The sequence below is a fragment of the Hetaerina americana genome, unplaced genomic scaffold (genome assembly GCF_022747635.1).
Source record: "Hetaerina americana unplaced genomic scaffold, ioHetAmer1.1.p SCAF_18, whole genome shotgun sequence".
Taxonomy (NCBI): Eukaryota; Metazoa; Arthropoda; class Insecta; order Odonata; family Calopterygidae; genus Hetaerina; species Hetaerina americana.
In genome coordinates, this window is record NW_027286741.1 from 6080326 (window position 1) to 6098111 (window position 17786).

The following is a 17786-nucleotide window of genomic DNA, read 5'->3' on the forward strand; positions in this document are numbered from 1 at the left end:
TTAAATTTTAAACCTTTCCGAGTGGCGAGCGAAGTGGTGGGGGGAGCTGAACGTTTGCTGAATTGGCTCACACAATAGGGAAATACGTCTCTAACTGCGGAACTAGGAAGTCCGCGCCACTTGTAGTTGGTTTACAGCTGCGATTGAAAATAAACGATATAATTGAAAATCCAGCCAAATGTAAAAACCATTTACTGATAAGGTTTCACTTGAAATAAATTTCAAAGCTGCCGATATTCATTTAGAAAATTGTGCTGTGCACCAACTAAGTGATGAGTGACGATGCTGTGCATCAGTGGTGTTAAAGAGTGAATGGATGGAAATTTCCATGATGTCCAAGAACGGGCCATCAGTCAGTTCATCTGACACAAGACTAGGCCGACCACTGAGGTCCTCAAACGTTGGCACTGTGGCCATTTTTAAACTCACTGCCCCACTGCCTCACTTTGTCTTCACACATTACTCCGTCTACGCACATACTTCACAGAGTTGGCCATGTATTTCAATTGGCTTGTGGGTTTTGCTAGTAAAAACCTAATCACAGATCACACTTAAGTACTCGCGGGATTTTCAATAGCAGCGCACACTTTAGCAGCTCGCAGTGAGCGAAGTAAAAGAACCACAGTTTGCTCACACTACCACAGCAAGATGCATACTGAGTGTAGAGACGTAAAGACAATGAGATGGTGAGCGAGCTTCCGACTGATCTACCAAGCATCACAGAACTATGCGCTAACGTTATCCTAAAAAATGTTGGCCATATTAAGGTGGTGTCTTTCTCCGTTGAAACTGTGAACGTGGCCCACGTTTATGGGGGAGAGGGGGAGTAACTTCATTATGCGAACGAGCGGCGCGAAAACTTGGAAAAAGGATTTTCAAGAGAAGTGAATTGCTGTTTAAGTTACCGAGTGCCGGGGTCACATTCCGATGTAAACTCATTACGTCTTGGAATACCGACATCGCTCACCCGTGGCGGAGGTGGGAACCGAACCCGTGATCATGTGGTTATCCAGGAATACCCGACTGGAAAAACCAATCACGAGAATACTAAAGACACTATTTGACTTCGAATGCCTTTCAGTTATCCTCCGTCTATTAATCTGTAAGAATTATCGAGGGAGCAGTTACGGGATGAAATGCGTTGGATACATTTGAAATACTTTGATGCATTTCGTGACTCTGTCTTTCCCGGAAGGTATGAATTACGCGAACAAGGAATAATCAAATTGATGAGAATCCGATTTCAAGGAATTACGTTTTTCAATTATAATATTAACAGCTATGATGCATCCTTCATTTTGTTTTAAAATCTAACTCATAAGATAAGGATATAAAATCGTTTCAGACTCAACGAGGTACTGTCTTTCCAAATTTAGATGAAATTCATCAAACTGCCGGCGATAATTTCTTCTAAGGCCATAAAACATCGCTATTTACTAGTGACCTAACTATTCTCATCGAATGAAGGTCGAAATAAATTTTAGAGGGCAATTTTTAATAACATTTACCTTGATGTATGGACACTTAATGTAATCGTGACATGACGAAAAGAAATAACAACTTCGTAATATCCCGCATAAATTTTAATAAAACCTCGACCGGTTTTTGACATCTTTACATTATTATCAAGAGCAAAACAATGATCTTATTATTCTCTTGATAATGACATAAAGGCATCTAAACCGGTCGAGGTTTTATTAAAATTTATGCGGCATATTGAATGATTGTCTTCCGTCCGGATAATATGTTTACAGAGCATTTAATTAGCTTTATCAAGGATTATGACACTGGATGAAGTGAATAGAAAGAATCAGGGTGGAGATTATCTTAATATCTGTTTTTTACATATTTGCGTTTACTCCAATTCGCATTGTGGTTGACTTAATCCCAGTGTGTGATGCTCGATTTGTCTTGAAATACATTCATTACCGAAACATTGCTGTTTGAAATACAACTACACCCATAGGTAGTCGTAGAAACCGTACATCCATTCCGAAACATTAACGTGTGTGCATATTTTGGAGCCTTAGCGGCAGGGGAAGTATTCTCCTTACTTTTTTAGCATGACCCCACCAGTGCGCGCGATTAGCGTTTATAGGATACGGCTAAGTTAAGTTTTGCAGCAATGAGACAAGAAATGTTTTCAATTATGAAATTAAATGCATCAAATGCTTGCAAATGAAAGTTGGGATTGAATTGGGAAAAATAAGTTTAACTCGAATTAAATTTAACCCAACCTGCATTATCCCTCCACCCCCAACAAATAAGCGTTCGTGTCTCAAATTAAACCACCCGTTCAGAGCATGAATGTGTTAAAGAAACAGACAGGAGAACAGAGAACAGATTCATAGCCTCCTTTTCCCGCCAAAGATAACCATTGAGATACCAGTTATTTCAGCTGGCGCATCAACGTATCGTACACATTTATCACCCCGTTAAAAAAAAGAGTGGTTCCCGTGGTGAAAAAATGTTTTATCCCTTCATCGCAGGAAATGGTTAGCAAGGGTTTCACTTTCTCCTGTCGCCGTAGCAGCGAAAGTAAACTCATATGAAAACACGAACAACCGAAAATTGTTTGTCGGTAGTTTTGAACGAGTGTTTTTTTTTTCAATCGTAAAGCATCATTAAGAATTTTAAAAAAATTGCCTCCTGCGTAGCTTAGTGGAATTCTCATAAAAAATATTTATATGAAATTATTCACTTCGTAATTCCACACTCTTTGATGAAGTTCAAGGTCGAAACCTGGGTCATGTTTTTAAATAAAGTGTGTTGAATTACTAAGTCAATGGTTTCATTTCAATGTATTAAGAATTTACATTAGAGTAGCTTCTGCTAAAATATTATTCTCCACAAATTTGTAAAATGGTTAGAAATCTTGTACAAATGCAGAGAACGCTTTTAATTTAGAATCTCAATTAATTGGGTATTCTTGAATAGATTGGGACTTGCCATGACTTGGCTATTTGCCTATTCGTTAGCTTTACTTAAACTGAATTAAAATTATTAAATTATTGGCCCTCACACCGTATTCTAATACACTCACATCATAAATTGACTCTCCTCTCCTCCCTTTAGATGACCTTCAGAATGCCAAAAATTAAAACCCAAACCAAAGGTGCTAGAGGTGTTCATACACTTACAATTCAATAATAACAAAACATTTATTGGGGCAAGATTGAGACTAGATATTCTATTATTTCGCCTAGCCCCTTAAGTTATGCCCGGTTTTTCACATGAACAGCTCTGTGCTGCTTAAATACAAGTTTATTATGATCTAGAGATGAACATTTGATTGGATTGACTACATAAGACAGCCTCTTATAAAAATTGCCGGTCCCAAAAGTAGGACTTATTTTTTCCGGATCGACGGACGGACGGACGGGCGGCGGCTGTTACTCTGGCTGGGTTCTAAGGAGGGGAGTCTCAAGACTCGGTGGTCGGTGGCAGTTGGCTCCCAGCCTTGGCAGAGTGCGGATCGTTCGTTTGCGAAACCTCTATAACGTGACCTCGCCAAGTTATGTCATGGACCGGTTATTGGAACAGCGCAACACAATCAAATTTTGAGTGAACCTGAGCTAAACCAGGAAAGAGACTTATGACATACTCAAGGCAGTTTATGGTGATAACCCAATTAGTAGATCGGGTGTTTTTGAGTGGCAGAAGTTGAACCGGGCGGGTAGAGAAGATTTTGAAGACGCCGAACGTCCAGGGTGTCCTTCGACCTCAAAGAGTGACAAAAATCTAGCAAGACTGAAGGATAAGTTGGAAAGGGATCACAGATTAAGTGTCCCCATTTTTTCTGGTGAACTAGGCATCCCTAAAATGATGTGTATCGACTTGCGAACGAAAGCATGCGCAAGAGGAAGGTGTGTGCGAAGTTGGTGCCGCGAGTGCTGAGTAACGGACTACCTCGCCCACCACAACGTGGCAAACATCCTAAATCCCCGACGTTGCCCCACCAGACAGACATCTTTCTCTTCCCCTGCCTCAAATACGAGCTGAAAAGACGTCACCACGGCTCGGTGGAAGCGTTACAAAAGGCCGTGACGAGGGAGCTTAGCAGCATTCCGGGCTCCGCCTTCCAGAGAGCACGCTAGGCGTGAGAAAAAACCCCTGGCAGCGGTGTGTGGACGCAAAAGGGTACTACTTCGAAAACCCTTGAGTGAATGTATCAATTATGACAATAGATTTTTCTTTACCGACTCGGTCCTTCTACTTTTAGAACAGACCATACATTCTATTGTCATGAACAACAGCAAAAATAATAATGCTACCTGCAGAAATAATCGGCTGCGAAATCAATTCATTTCATTCTTTGCGATTACCACACCGGGAGACGGCATTGCACGCATATACCCTTGCTCTTGCGGCGAGACAGGGAATTTGTAACGGTTCTGGGAATGCAGACGAGGTTCTTGGAGCGGAGACGAGGAAGAGAGGCGTGTGGGTGGCAGAGGCCGCACGCAATGCGCAAGTTTTGACCGACGCGAGTCATCTCGACGAATGGAAACTGGGGCGAGGACGATGGCTGTGTTAACAAGTGGGAGAGGGAGGGGAGGAGGGAGGGATGAGTGTCTCCTCCGCGTCGAAGGTTAAGGTCATGACGGTCAGTCGAGTGAAATTGACCTTCGCGGATTTTTTTTTTCATGCTCCGAGGCTTACGAGTGCGACATCGGCTCTCAGCGACGCTAAGGGAGGATCTCTTTTAAGTTTCGGCGGAATTGGTCGAGACCTAAGAGGAGGAAGACCAACACGGCGTCCTCGCCTCCAGATCTCTCAATCAGCCGAATATCCTCAAGACGCAAACATTAAAACACTATGGGTATTTTTTTCTTGCTTTCGGCACGACTCTGGCGGTTGGTATTGGCCCTGGTATCTCCGATGCTTCACATTAACGACCCATCGTGATGTTTATTACGGACATCATAGTTCCCTTAATTTACGGGCGGAAATAAAGATCCTTGGGGGTCCGGATACAGATGACGACCAGCCTCTCCAATTTAATTCAGAGAATACTTTACGGGGGAAAAGTTAAAAAGTAATTTTCTCCCAAATGCCTCACGACAAATTTAAACCAAATCGGCCAAACAAATAAACTCCAACTACGGCTCTATAGTCGTATTAAGAGCCTCGACTATTCATGCCTTTTCTTTCGCTTCCTAGCACAAACATTATCTAGAAATTACGAATAATTACCTACTTAAGGATAAATTACGGAGTTGAACAAATTATTCAGCCAATATATATTGCACAAAATTTTTTCCCACATATTGCATATTAATCTGCGGGTTTGTTTACAAACATTCTCGATTTGCGCCAGGTCAATTCTCGTTGAATTTTGCATTCCATTGCCTTTGGCTCAAAGAGCAATTAGCGACGACGGTATACAGGTTAACAAAATGAACAGTACACTCACACGTGTATTAAGCGATATGTTCCGTGAAGGAAGCCCAGAATCAGGAATCTTTCTAACGCACCTACCTACTCTCAAAATAATCTGTGGATAACCAATATCTTATCTGCGTTTTCCATTGTGCCGCAGACCTAAGCATTCGAGATTGTAACCGGCGCATCGCATAAGACGATCGCATTATTGGAGGCGATGACGAGGACAAAATATGATCGGGGCCGCGCCTCTAGTTCCTGCATCTTACACAGCACCTGGCCACGAGGGTGGAGAGCATGAAGGGATTTACTCGGACGAGTCGAACGACCACAGTTACCGAAACAGCCTCGATTGAGGTGGGACTCGAAACGGGAGTCAAAAAGGGCTCCCTCCACCGACCCGGCCGACGTAATTATTCATACTACCATTTGAACTTCCCCGCAAGACGGAACATACTGTTTGATTAACGCGAGCGTTTTGAAAATGAAACTAATGGATTAATGACCTATCAAGGCAATCGTGGACAGTCCCAAGCCTCCTTCTTTTGATTTATGAAACAAGAAATTAACAATTCCAGTTAACTATGACAAAGGTTTCGTTTGAGACAACACTTTCGTTTGCGGCCAGTTCTTAAGTTTGAAACCTCTTGCCAGGTAAGTACGAGTAGTACACTAGTAAAAAGAGACAGAGTTAAATGTTAAAGCATTGCAGAAATCACTACTTAATACTAAGGCAGCAATTATTAAGAGGGGAAAGAGTTAAAGACAGATCTAGTCAATTGAGATTTTATACTTATGTAAAAACATAATGTGGCACTTGGCACTGTATCATAACGATAATGGTGTTGTCGACTAAAGGTAATGAGTGGCGATTAGAGGCTGTTTACATGCATCAATGGAAATGATGCATGTAAATGATGGACGCTAATTAGGACAAATTGAAGTGTGCGGCATGGCAGGAGAAGAAGGGATGTTCAAACAAGGCAGAAGGTGACGGAAGTGATATTAAGAGATAATGAAATGCTGAAGTTAATGAGGAATGAAAAATGCAATACTATGGTGCGGTAGAGGGAGGAAATGAATCAGTATCTTAAGTGACATCAATTGAGGCTAAAAGCATATAGAACCAAGGCGATATTTTCCTCAGGGCAAAAAAGATTTTTCAGTGCAGTGCTTGGCATTGATTCTGTCTTTGCGCTCTGTAATGCCAATGTGTAACAGTTTTCAGAATCTACTCAAGTCCATCCGTAATCAGTCAACCACCTCCAATAAAAACAAAAATGATATAAAAAACCAATATCATCCGGTCTTATTCCATTATTTTCAAAATCATGTAACACGTTTGAATTTCATCATTTGCCAGTTAGTCAGCATATACATAAAAATACAAGAAAATGTGCACATTTTTACATCCGCAATAATCAAACATTATCATAAAAAAATCATTTTACTTCTGATTCAAAAAACATTTTATACAAACCAAATACTAGAAATGTAATAAACATTAACATTACTGCTACCGTGAATGATTTTGTATTTTCTTTCTGCAGTTTCTTCATTTGCTCATTGTGCTCAGATAAACTCTTTTTGACTTCCACTAATTCTTTTTCCATTGCTTCCCTGAAATACAAAGATTGGTAAATCAATTATAATTTGGCTGTTTCGGGTTGCAAACAGCCTTCACCTTCGAAATGAAACATACAGGCATTTACAAATTTATTATCCACCTATATTTTCATCGAAGCATTGGAACTAGGGGCTGGTCCTAAAACACAAGATGCAACTTTATATGCATACAGGGTTCGTCCGGAAAATAAGTGTACTGACTCCTGGGCTGGGCGCGCCGCTCCAGGCGCGCCCAGCACCGCTCTGACGGGCTGCGATTGGAGGGGGGTATGTTGGCAAGCGACGCTGAAAAAGGCAGTCGGCTCTGAGCTGTGGTGTAGTGAGGAGCTCTGTTAACGCGAACCTCCACGCTCGACCCACGTCACGGAACGCGATGCCGAAGTTTTTGGAGCAGCGTTATTCCATCAAATTTGCGGTAAAGCTTGGGAAATCGTCTACCGAAACTGTCGGTATGATTAACCAGGCTTACGGGGAGTCAGCCATGTCCAGAAACATGATCTTTCGGTGGCACAATATGTTCGTGGAGGGCAGAGAAGAGGTCGACGACGAGTCTTCGAGAGGTTCCCGATGATGCCTTCGCGGCAGCGTTCCAGGAATGGGAACGCCGCTGGAACAAGTGTATCGACTCACGAGGGTCCTATTTTGAGGAATATTAGCTTAAGATATGTAAAAGTGTAATAAAGTTTTTTTCCTGAGCTCAGTACACTTATTTTCCGGACGAACCCTGTATATACTCCCCCATACCTATGCAGCTGCACAATATATGCATACACGTCACCCCATGGAATCCATGAGAGGAAGTGGAAACTGGCCCACTTGATCCACCTTACACATGCCATGAGAATGTTCATAGGCCAGGGAAACTATATCAGGTCTTTTTTTCAAAAGAGGACACTTGTTCTGGAGAAATATATGATTTTTGCATTACTTTTAAGGTGGGTGCAACTGAAGTTTATCATAGAGATTAATACTTATTGCTTCAAAGGAGAATGTGATATGATTATTATAGTTGATAAATCAGTTAAGGTAGATTTTTGCAAGAACAAAAGCTGCCAAATGGTACAGCAAAATTACTTGTCTCTCTCAAAAAAACACAACCCACAATCCTACAAGCTCCTCTTCATATCCGCATACTCCCTTCCTCCCATCTAACATCCCTATTCTATGTATTCCTGCCTTTTCCTTGTTGGCCTAAAATTCTCCCCTTTATCACAGTCTTCAATGTACCATTGCCAATCAATATACTTAGCATACACTTTTCCTGTCCTCTTATGATTTCCCCAAATAATCCCCTCTCCTCCCTCACCATACCCAGCACTTCCTCATTTGTTTTACATAATTCCTCTTTTGTGTGATGCAAAGTAATGATCATTTAGGGCGCCCCTGCTCCATATTGAAGTATATTGCATGGTTTTTGAAAGGCCACAACCAGTTATTTATGGATGATGGCAGGAACATTGGTGACAATTGGTAAACAATAAATGCCACACATGCACAATTTCATAAACTACAGTGCAAGTCAGTTCAGAAATGTCACCTAATAAGTATTTGTTTCATTTCATGTAGGTGAGTGCCTTCAATGGGAAGGATATCAGATCAAAGCTGTATCAGCCTGAGGGTTAGTTTGGTAGTGAAGGTCAGAACTCTCTTCATCAAGTTCCTCAGCTCATGAAATTACACATTCAGGGAGTCAGTTCTTTTTGCCTGTGCCACTCATGGTTTCCACATATAGACATTTGGTATACATAAAATGTGCTAAAATTGATAAAATTATATATAAAGGTATCCAGAAACAGGAAAGAACGCTAATGTTTGGCAGTCTACACCTAGATCAATACCCTAATATCCACCAAAAAAGTGGATGGCAGGGAATGCAAGCACTATGTGGGATGGGCAATACATAAGGGAGATGATGTGACAAAAACATTCACCAAAAAACCTTTAAAAAAGTTGTATAATCAAATACATGCTGGATGAAAACTTAGTGCAAAACAAGTGGCAATTTCACCCAATAAAATAGTTCACTATTTTATGATAAGCAGAGATCAATCAAGGTACTTCAGACCAATGCACAAACAGAGAGTCATCATAAATATTTAAAACCAGTGGTCTATGGGGAGGGGGATGGTGAGGAAGACAGGAGTTTTGAGCAAGGAGAGAGAGGAAGGAAGAGGAGAGTAAACATGCCAAAATGAAGAGGAGGAGAAATGAAAGGTAGACACGAGTGAAGACAAAATTAGTGACATGGCAGAGGATCTAGTTGGGCTGGAGGCGATGAAAACTCTGCAATGAGCCTGCACAAGCATTTAAGGTTCCCACCAACTCAAACACCCGTGAAAGACAACAGTATACCAAGAGTAAGGCACACAAATTCACCAAAGGCTTCAGGACACCCTAAAAACAATGTATTCCACAGGCAAATGCGTAACCAAATGAGGAACTATTTCAACTATCAATCATTTTTAAATGCATTCAGTCAACCAAAACTCACCATTTGGGTGGGCAATAATAGAAAATAAAGCAAAAAAGATATCCAGAAAATATAGAAGTGGCCTCCACAAACAATGCCCAACACTTACTTTCATTGATAAAAATTTGCCGAGAGAAGCAATCTTGTTTTGATCACAGAACATACTATGTGAAGGAAAAAGTGTATGCATATTATTCACAAAGAAATAGCATTGGCAAGGCAGATGACAATTGAATTGTTTACATAACATCCGATGAATAAGATCATTTTGCAACATAAATTTCAGGTCAAATCTAAAACAGAACAATGCAATCCCTGAGATGAAGATGGGATGTGAAACTGCAGCCTTTACCCTACCCACCAGGCCATGCAGATCAGCCTCAAGACTTTGGTCTAGCCAATGGTGCCCAGAGACATCACCTGGAAGAGAATGATACTCCATAATCCTGGAAGAGTGCAATGCAATTTCTAGAGAAGGCAAAAGAAAAGAAGTCAGTGGGAAAATATAAAATGAAAAATGAGAGAGCAGCTTGAGCTCAACATATTATATGCCCTTGTAGTGACAAATGCAACACAAGAGCACCAACTATGAGGAAGTACACAGAGGAAAAAAGGAGAGATATACGAGGGTCATCCGGAAAGTAGTACCCGTTCGTGAAATAAAGACACAAAAGTATATATTAACAAACATAAAAAATTTTATTTGAAAGAGGATACTTTAAACTACTTCTCAACATAATCTCCAAGCAAATTAAGGCATTTGTCATAACGTGTGACAAGTTTCTGTATTCCTGCTGCATAGTCCTTCGCCGCCAGCTCATTGAGATACAGGGTCACTCCTTCTTTAAGTTCTTCATCGCTGTCAAATCTTTTTCCTGCCAAAAAGTCTTTAAGCTTTGTAAAGAGATGAAAATCTGAAGGGGCCAAGTCCGGGCTATACGGTGGATGGTCGAAAGTTTCCCATTTGAATTGCTGCAAAAGTTTTTGTGTTATCCCAGCTGCATGAGGCCTGGCATTGTCATGAACGAGAATGACACCAGTAGACAATAGACCTCGCCGCCGATTTTGTATTGCCCGCCGTAATTTCTTTAATGTTTCACAATACGCATTGGCATTAATAGTGTCTCCACGGGCCATAAAATCAATAAGCAATACACCTCGTCGATCCCAGAAAATGGTTGCCATGAGTTTCCTGGTGGACAGAACTGTCTTGAATTTTTTTGGTTTGTTTGGTGAATGAGCATGATGCCACTCCATTGACTGTCGTTTACTCTCAGGTGATGCATAACAAACCCATGTTTCGTCACCAGTAATTATGCGAGTCAAGAAAGAGTCTCCTTCATCAGAATAACGTCCCAAAAACGTCAGTGCTGCAGCCATACGCTTGGTTTTGTGCTCATCTGTAAGCTTGCGAGGGACCCATCTTGCACAAATTTTTGCATGATGCAGATGGTGTTTAACAATTTCATGAACAATTGTTCGAGAAACATTGGGAAAATGCTCACAGATGTCGTCAATTGTGACGCGCCGATCGTTCCTCACGAATTCGTCAACTGAGCTCACCAGTTGGTCTGTAATGACAGACGGTCTCCCCGAACGCTCATCGTCGTGTGTGTTCCCCCTCCCCATGTTGAAGTTGCGACACCACCGCCGAACAGACGACTCGTCCATTACATTGTCTCCATACACCTCCTTTAATTGGCGATGAATATCACATGGGCGAACGTTTCTTGCATTGAGGAATTTAATCACTGCCCTCACTTCACAACTGGCGGCGTTCTCAATTTTTTTAAACATTGTAAACAATCACAGAAACAACACAGGCAATGCTAGCGTCACGCAACTTGGCTCAGAGAAGGCAGACAAGCCACTGAAGCTATCTGACCTCGTCCAGCGGCTACTCGCGTCGTCAGCACTTCATGCGGCACGAACGGGTACTACTTTCCGGATGACCCTCGTAGTTCCACACACAGCAGTCACACACTCAAGTGATATGAGAGTAATCAAGTTGGCAATTGCAGATGTCAAACTGAAAAGGATAGTGTGAGTGACTATGATTTTGTGCTGAAGAGTGAAACCTTAAATTCAACACAATGATAGGAATGATGAGCCCCACAGCATGGCTAATGCTGTGAGTCAAAAAAACTAAAAGAAACACATGAGCCAAGCCATTCTGGACGGAAGCTGAGGAGAGATCCGTGGCAGAGAATATAAGCCCAAATAAAAAATAGACTAAAAAAGGAAAAAACAGAACAAGGGAAGGAAGATTTTCAACTGAGATGAGAGAGGCACGGATCACAAATATGTTCTAAGGGTACTAGAGGAAAGAAGAAAATATATGATTTCAAGAACTGCAAGTGGAATACTCTTTGCAATATACAAAAGGTGAGGACATTAATGCAAGTCTATAAAATCCAAGAATAATATGAAAGAAAACTTTGCACATCAGTATACTCAAGTAGAAAAAAACTATAGTTTCAGTCCTCTATGGCAACAAATATATTGGCAGATACAGAAAAGTATTGAAAGAATCTCTGATTTTGGGACAGTGATGAATGAGCACACCTGTTCATGTATTAAAACAGTAACAAGATAATGTGGAGTACCAGAAGAATACATATATAAAAATGCTGGGTAATCAAAGCTAGAAAAAGTAGCATTTTTGTGGACTCATAATCAGGAGCATCAAGAATGTAACAAACAGGAGGTAGTTAGTTGGCACAAGCCATGAATGCCAACTAGTACAGGAAAAAAGTGCTCAAAGAAGAATACAGGGTTCGTCCGGAAAATGAGTGTACTGACTCCTGGGCTGGGCGCGCCGCTCCAGGCGCGCCCAGCACCGCTCTGACGGGCTGCGATTGGAGGGGGGTATGCTGGCAAGCGATGCTGAAAAAGGCAGTCGGCTCTGAGCTGTGGTGTAGTGAGGAGCTCTGTTAACGCGAACCTCCACGCTCGACCCACGTCACGGAACGCGATGCCGAAGTTTTTGGAGCAGCGTTATTCCATCAAATTTGCAGTAAAGCTTGGGAAATCGTCTACCGAAACTGTCGGTATGATTAACCAGGCTTATGGGGAGTCAGCCATGTCCAGAAACATGATCTTTCGGTGGCACAATATGTTCGTGGAGGGCAGAGAAGAGGTCGACGACGAGTCTTCGAGAGGTTTCCGATGATGCCTTCGCGGCAGCGTTCCAGGAATGGGAACGCCGCTGGAACAAGTGTATCGACTCACAAGGGTCCTATTTTGAGGAATATTAGCTTAAGATATGTAAAAGTGTAATGAATTTTTTTTCCTGAGCTCAGTACACTTATTTTCCGGACAAACCCTGTACCTATTCAATTATAAATAATATCAACATGTGCACGAGGATTAAATGTGACATATTCACAGCATTGGAGAAAAATATTGAAAGTAATGGAGATGCACTTCAGATAATGATGAAGATCAGTGGGTCAGATGAAATTAATGAAAAGAGTTGAAGAAGAGAGAAACACTTAGAAAGGAAAGAGGCCCAACTCAGAGGAGTGATGAAGTACAATCAGGATGCTGTGGAAACAGGATGCTGAAAACACCACACATTGCCATAAAAATTCAGGAAAGAATGGTTGAAGATCTATAGAAGATGAAATGGAAATAGAATAATTTGCAGCAGTTCAAGAAAAAAAATACTAAAGAAATACAACATGAAGTTCTATGTAATTATTAGAAATGCACAAGAGAAAGCCTAAAAGAAAAAAAAGGAGGGCTTTGGAACTTTAGAAGAGATGGAACTCTGAACGCACTCTTTGCACACTGGAGATGACCATAGACCAAACCATAAGCAGTTTTAACACCTATGATGCTCTTTTATGCAATATCGTATTGATAATAGTCATACCCAAGGATGCTTCAACCTCGCGATGTCACATGACAATCTTCCTTTATTATTTGTTGCACAGCATCAATGTTTTCTGGTACAACAAATGATTTGGATGGCCTTCACGACTTTCGTCGCTGAACAAACAGTGGCCATGATGGAATGCAATAAACCAGCATTTCACAGTGGCAAAGGATGGGGCTTCATCGCCACAAATGGAAGTAAGTTGTCCAAGGCACTCTTGTCTTGATAATCCATGTCGAAAGTCATAAAAATTCATCGCACAAATGTGTTCACGAGTTAACTCAATTTTTTCGCTGGGACAAAATTTTCGAGTCACTGTAAACAACACAAGTTATGATCAGACCACAAATGTTCTGAAGAAAGTTACCGGAAAGAGGATTTAACTTTCAGATGGAAACATCAGATGGTGCCTGAAGCAATTAGTGTTGCCAACCTCAAAATATAACTAGTAACCCTCATAACCTTCTTGGTTCCCTTGATTGGAATTTAATAGGATCGGTTCGCTGGTTTTATTAACATATACTATAATTAAGGCTGGAATTTATATTACCGCAAAATAGAAAGCTGATGCCTAATAAAGGTTGAACATAATCTTGATGCTAGATATATGTAGGATTCTAGAACCCTTTTATGGCCCCCCTTACAATCAACTTCTTGTGCCTCCAATCCTACACAATGGGTATGAAAACTATACAAAAATGATAACATGCTAATATAATGCATGAAAATATGTGTATTCTACCTGGAACCTGTTGTATCATATATTTTTCCTGAAAATACTATTTATGTCATTACAATTATATGACTGTATTTAAAATGGTTTAATTGAATATACCTCTCAAGGGAGACACATGCCTCACAGAGCTCTCAAACTAATTAATACCCCCTCCATGATTTCCATAGTCATTTTTTAAAGAAAAGCAAAAAGAGTAAAAGATAAACAAAGGCTATGATTGCTCTTATCATAAGTTAGATGATTACATAGAAAGAGTAGACCATTTTTACGGTACACAATTAATATTTAGCACATCATCTTTATACTTGTTCTGTTATCGAGGCAGACTACTTCTTTATCAATGAGACCAGTGAGCAATGGGGGCAATATTCTTTTTCATTAAATTAGGGCACATTGATGGAACATTTTCTTAATACAATACATTAAAGCATATAAAAAACTTGCTTCCCCAGCATTGCATTCACCTTGTTTCAATTCTGGTCGGTCTTCTCAGCAAAATACCCTCAGGAGGCATCACCTCTTTACCATCAAATCATTTAGCTTGACCTTACTCTCATGAAGAGTCAATGACTAAGGAAATAGGTTCAATATTCAACTTAATTCATCATACAGTAATGATTGAAGTAACATACAGACAGAGACTGAAGAGAGCCGGGTGTTTAAAGGTAAAAAAATAAGAGGGAGCCTACAGTATATACACATTATAATAATATATGTATACAGTAAAACAGCAATAATATAACATACTAGACTTCTTATACATATATCCCAGCTTCCATTACCTTCCCAGGTATTTTGTCTAAACTCATCCCGGAAATGGGACCAACAACTTAAGCTGTAATTAATGTATTTTTGTAACATTCATTTTTCACTTTTGCTAGATATGAAGGAAGCGCAAAATGGCTAATATTCTCGTATAAGAAATAAAAGTACACAGTATACTAAGAAAATACTCAGATCACTCCAACTACATTTATTATCTTGGGAAGGGTCACCCGTCAAGGAGGTAGCGCCCCAAGAGAGTTTCTATTAATAACGTTCGCATTAGAGCATAAATGTCAAAATACAGATAAAACAAAATTCAGGGGCAAATATCCTCAGTTACACATTTTCTAGGTCAGTCCACTAAAACCTGTGGTCAAATCAAAAGCTTTTATTCACTTTCATCGTGGCATTAATTATTACTATAAAAGCGCCAGGGTTAATCACATCAATTATATCAAAACGGTTATCAGCATAAATTCATAAAAATGAAGAATTTCGAACCCAACATAGTACATTGAAAGTGCTGAAAACTGAGGATTTCACATTCGTGAAAAAGTTTTAGCCTGAGATTTTCCTTCTGTAATAACAGCACGTCAATAAAATTTTAGAATAATGATAATTGATAATGATAATCATTTGAGCATTTAAACCGTTTAACACAAAGGTGATCGTTATCCGCACGTTTGCCATTCGTCAGAAATCTGGTTATTAATGTAAAAGACGGTTTCAGGCATTCATTTACCGAAATACACATTCAATATGGTATAGTGACAGAACGATTAAGGGAAGATATTAAATTGAGAACATTTGTTGCGAATTAATGGTATGCGAAAATACGAGTAATAAGTTGCGAAAAAGCTGAACTACCGTAACAATTAACCCAAAGAACGGAAGGTTAGGTATTACCTTTAAGCTATATCCGGAGCTATTATCTTTATTACCTTAAATCCAATGATAAGTGAAGAGATTTCAAATTTTTCTCCAAGACTTCCGCACGATAAGAAATAGTTTTTAAAGTGTCTTGAACTTTCTGCATCTGCATAATATAAAATAAGACCAATGTGTAACATTTTCACACTTCAAGACTACAACTAATACAACCATGCGTTTCATTTCAGAGTGATTGCCACACTCCAACAAAAATGCCACGCATTACCTCAGACATGATGGTGGTAGGTTTATCCTTCCCCATTGTGAGTTAATTATAATTTAATTTTCAGAAATAATTAATGGTGATGGACCCTAAAACCACGCAAAAAATCATATTAAGTTTAATGTCCAATTGATTGCTAAATAACGCTCAATTATTACGTTTACTTTCATTCTACCTATTGTCCATTTCAATATGCTTCGAGATAAACAACCTCCAACAGGTAGTAGTTGAATTTTGTCAGTCATTTGTTCAAATGCAAGTTCGAATCATTTGAAAGCCGGAATATGGAGTTCAAGCAGAGATTTACTCCTTATTTCGAAGAATCGAAATCAAATCACTATTTTTTAGTCTCTTACCGAAGTATATCAGTTAAACGCAATTACCTTTAGTACGATTGAAAATTGTCTCATGTGGTTTTTGCAACGAATGTCAAATTTAATTTAAATGAAGTTCTGCCATACTCACCAACGTCATTTTTCCGAAATCTATAAAAAATCTATAGAATCGTACTCTAAGAACATATTACATCTAGTGAGAGATATTTAGTCTGGTATTTAATTTATTTTATTTCACTCGTCAATGGTTGATAATTTTAAGTTTTTCCTAAGATATTAATGTCTGGGGAAGTTTAACCAATTCGACGCGGAGGCTACCTACATGTCACGAATGGGCACTCTGTCGAGAGTTTGTAAAATGTCACTTAAACTTATATTCCCACAGCTTTTAGAAAAATACTGATGTATACGTTATCTTATTGCGGGGTATAACAATAATATATTGATAACGTCGTTTTAAGTTGGATATGTGCCACTTTATTTATACTCTCTCTAAATGAGTAATTAGGTCGGTATAAATTGTTATTTTTGGTAGTCTTACATTTAATGTAGGATTCTAATGGGTACAGATTGAATATTGCTGCTGCTTTTTCAAGCTGCATCTAGCAAGGTACAGTATGTATACACACACAACACAGCCCACCTACATTGAACTATTCTTCAATTCTGCCTCCTTTAATTTGGTGTAACATTCCTTTCCTTATACTCCCCCTACGTCACCTGCCTAATGTTCTCCCCTCCATCTTAAACTTCAACATTCCATCCTCAGTTAAATCATTTATCATATGTCTCATTAGCTCAGTGGATTAAAGCATCATTCCTATTTCTTCAGATCCAAATCTCAAAGCCTCCAATGGCTATCATCTTGCTTCAGTTACCATGTTTCCTTGAAGGGCCGAGTGCTGCATGCCCACATTTTCACTAATCCTCAGTTAGCATTCATAATCAACAATCCTGTTATCAATGTCTTCATTGTGAAAGCTACTTTGCCTAATAGAATTTTCCTAATAGTTTTTCCCTCCTTTTTTTTAGCTCAACTGAGGTTCTAGTTTCTCAAAAACATTAAACTTCTGTGCAGCACAAAGGAAGAATAAAAAAACTGCATTTTCACAGGATAGAATTTATTACTCTCAACTAGTTTCACTACACTGTAGCATCATCTGGTGTAGTGCATCACAGTGTAGCAAAAATAGTCAACATTAATCAATTCTTTCCTGTGGAAATGGATAGTCTTTGTGATTCCTCCTATGTTTTTGACAAATGGATTCCCTCAAAGTATTGGCCTCAACTATCTCTCAAATTAAACCTTTGTTTTGTTTATGTGAAATGATTTTCATCCAATACCTTTTGAAATACAGGAATTCATAAATGGCACCTTTAAAAGCTTAAAGAAGCTTGATTTTATCATATCTTTGTAATTACTTATTCAAAGGAGA

The 17786-nt window shown here is 39.6% G+C and overlaps 1 protein-coding gene across 2 annotated transcripts; it reads right to left on the reverse strand.

Annotated features, from left to right (window-relative positions):
* Window positions 1-6813: 6813 nt before the first annotated feature.
* LOC139687223 (coiled-coil domain-containing protein 167-like) lies at window positions 6814-16244 on the reverse strand. 2 transcript variants are annotated; one of them, XM_071584346.1, is made up of 4 exons: window positions 16191-16244; window positions 16019-16104; window positions 15804-15898; window positions 6814-7005 (listed from the first exon to the last, which is right to left on the reverse strand). In XM_071584346.1, exons 2-4 carry the CDS (start codon window positions 16052-16054, stop codon window positions 6828-6830), a joined length of 309 nt encoding a protein of 102 aa, XP_071440447.1. In that variant the 5' UTR covers window positions 16055-16104; window positions 16191-16244; the 3' UTR covers window positions 6814-6827. The 2 variants fall into 2 exon arrangements, with proteins under 2 accessions (XP_071440447.1, XP_071440446.1); XM_071584345.1 differs by having other exon boundaries at window positions 16019-16230.
* Window positions 16245-17786: the final 1542 nt, after the last annotated feature.